The sequence below is a fragment of the Antedon bifida genome, chromosome 3, assembly GCF_963402885.1.
Source record: "Antedon bifida chromosome 3, ecAntBifi1.1, whole genome shotgun sequence".
Lineage (NCBI taxonomy): Eukaryota > Metazoa > Echinodermata > Crinoidea > Comatulida > Antedonidae > Antedon > Antedon bifida.
The window spans coordinates 23429236-23431737 of record NC_136228.1 but is presented as its reverse complement, the minus strand read 5'-3'; the positions used below and the strand labels follow the sequence as shown (position 1 = coordinate 23431737).

The following is a 2502-nucleotide window of genomic DNA, read 5'->3' as shown; positions in this document are numbered from 1 at the left end:
TACCTGGCCTACATAGAAGGGCTGCACTAGGCCGCTGCTGAAAAGGTCGGGCAAACAGTAAATCCTAACAGCCAGAATGAACATTTTGCACTCAAATTGAAAGTGTGTCTACTTAAAATCCGCTAATACTTTTTTTCAGGAAGCACACGTAAACAAACGGGAGAACACAATTGAAGACAATAATGGCCATTGATGAAATTTCGGCATACCTTTTGCAAGTGATGGCACAGAATGTGCCTGATGAATCCAGAAAGATTTCTGAACGTAGAACGAGACCGATTGGGGTTTGGATCGATGAAGTAAAGTGAACATAATGTTTTCAGGAAAAGCAATTAAACAATTTAATGCATTGTGCTGTGATTATGTCCGACGTTTAAATAATTTTTATATTTCTCTGTTTTACATATAGGGTCTCTTATCACTTAATGGTAGAACTAAACAACAAAATGACATACAACACGTGGCAAGACCCAAGGTAAAAAATCACGGCCAGTTACTGTATTTATTATAGAAATGTTTGGTTATAGGACATCACATGTGTTTTACATAATAGTCCCCTAACCTTTAACCTTACCTTGCATGAAACAGACACCAAATGTGAGATAGTATGTTGTTATACAGAAATGGGAATGCGGGGAAAGTGCCATTGGCGTCCTATCATCAGAACTTAGGCCTACTACCCAATATCATTGTAATATTAATATCGACCAGGAAATGATAAATAATATCGGTGGCAATTTAATTTTTGTTTTAGTTTACAATCTGCATTCGATACTGTATCACAATCATATTTGTTTAAAATTTTAACAGAAAACCATATACAACCAAACGTATAAGCTGCATACGCAATCTGCCACTGTCAGCCACAAGACTTGACAATCATTGTCGTGATGATATTCTGTAAGTAACAATTTTTGTCATTTACCTCAGAAGACGGTTGAAATACTGTACTGTATGTGTGTATACCATTGAATGGTGTGGTGGTGTGAAGGAATGTGTGACGGAAAAAAAAAGAAGTCACAAGTTCACATTTTTATTTAATCCCAATATTGTTTATATAAAAATGGGGAAAAAGATACAGGAGATATACATCTTTGTGTAACACATTACCCTAAATTATTGTCCAATAAAACTTTTTGTAGGTCTGACCCTTGAAGAATACGGAATATAATAACATTTTTTTTTTTACTTTTTCTTTTATAGAAATACCAGCAATTATATGCGATGTGTTGCGGCAAAAGAAGGCATTATTTATTTTGTAAAAAAAAAATGTGGCTTCAGCTACGAAGAAGCAGACGCGGGCAGTAGAGCTACTGAATTTAGTCGCCGGGAATTCATCACATCGCATAAGACATGGAATCGTTAATTTCCTTTAAACTTACGAATGTTGAGTCTTCCGGTTGATCTGGTTTTTTTTAAATTACATTATTTTTTGTAAATACTTTTTTTCAAATGCGTCAACAACCGCCCCAGGATACTCATAGCCCCATTAATAAGATCCCTAAAATCACAGATAAGGATGACATTGATATAGACTTGTCATGCTTTGAGCGTATTGCAGCAGTGCCAAATTCCCCCTGAAAATTGGACCCTACACCTTCTCCCAAAATTAACTGGTAAAGCCAGGGAGGCCTACAACGATATGCCTTTACTGAACTTCGCATACAACGACCTTAAAGATGCTATCCTCTTAAAGTACCACCACACAGCCAAAACATGTCGGAAACAATTTAGACAAACCCCCAAACCCCTTTCAATGTCCACTAGAGAGTGGGTTGGAAAACTTGATCGAGACATGACGATGTGGCTCCGAAGTGCAAAAGTTAACCTACAAGACCCCAAGGAAATTCTTGACTTTTTTCTTTTAGATCAGGCAATCCAAAAACTCCCTTTCCACTTGCTTCCCTCATCAAAGAAAGAGAGCCCAAAACGAGCAATGAATTTTCCTTAATTGCCGATACCTTGATTGAAATTAAAGGTAAACCCTGGATGGAATCTATCTCTAAACCCAACACCAGACCTTCCCCAAGAATATCCACCCTCCATCAACAGCCCCGCCGTTTCCTAGTTACAGTCCCGCATCCCAAGGCCCTTCCCAACCTACATCGAGTTATTAATTAATTTCATCTTGTATGTATAATCTTAAATATAATACGCTTATTTGCTTATCAGATTGGATTTAGTTACATGTAGTATTAAGTTTACTGCCACTGTCATGATGATGTGTATGTTGAATTGTGTTTTATTGGTTCTCCCGTCCTGCCCACTAGATACAAGAGGCTTTTCACAACTATGTTCCCTGAATGAAGTTAATTACAATGGATCACAAGAAACTTTAACACTTACTTGAGAATAAACGATTGATAAACTATTTCACTTTATTCCATGGATTGATGATAAACTTGAATCCCGAAATGTACACTTTTTAAACATTTTCTTCAAGATATAATGAGCAGTCAGCTGCAGTTATGTTGTTCTCAGATTTTTTTTGTTATGAACTGA

General features: G+C 36.7%; 1 protein-coding gene across 1 annotated transcript; it reads left to right on the top strand.

The window, feature by feature from the left end:
• Window positions 1–353: 353 nt before the first annotated feature.
• LOC144838546 (uncharacterized) lies at window positions 354–1673 on the top strand. Its single transcript, XM_078693952.1, has 3 exons — window positions 354–475; window positions 811–900; window positions 1204–1673. The coding sequence occupies exons 1-3, from the start codon at window positions 426–428 to the stop codon at window positions 1364–1366; spliced, it is 303 nt and encodes a 100-aa protein (XP_078550078.1). The 5' UTR covers window positions 354–425; the 3' UTR covers window positions 1367–1673.
• The last annotated feature ends 829 nt before the right edge of the window (window positions 1674–2502 follow it).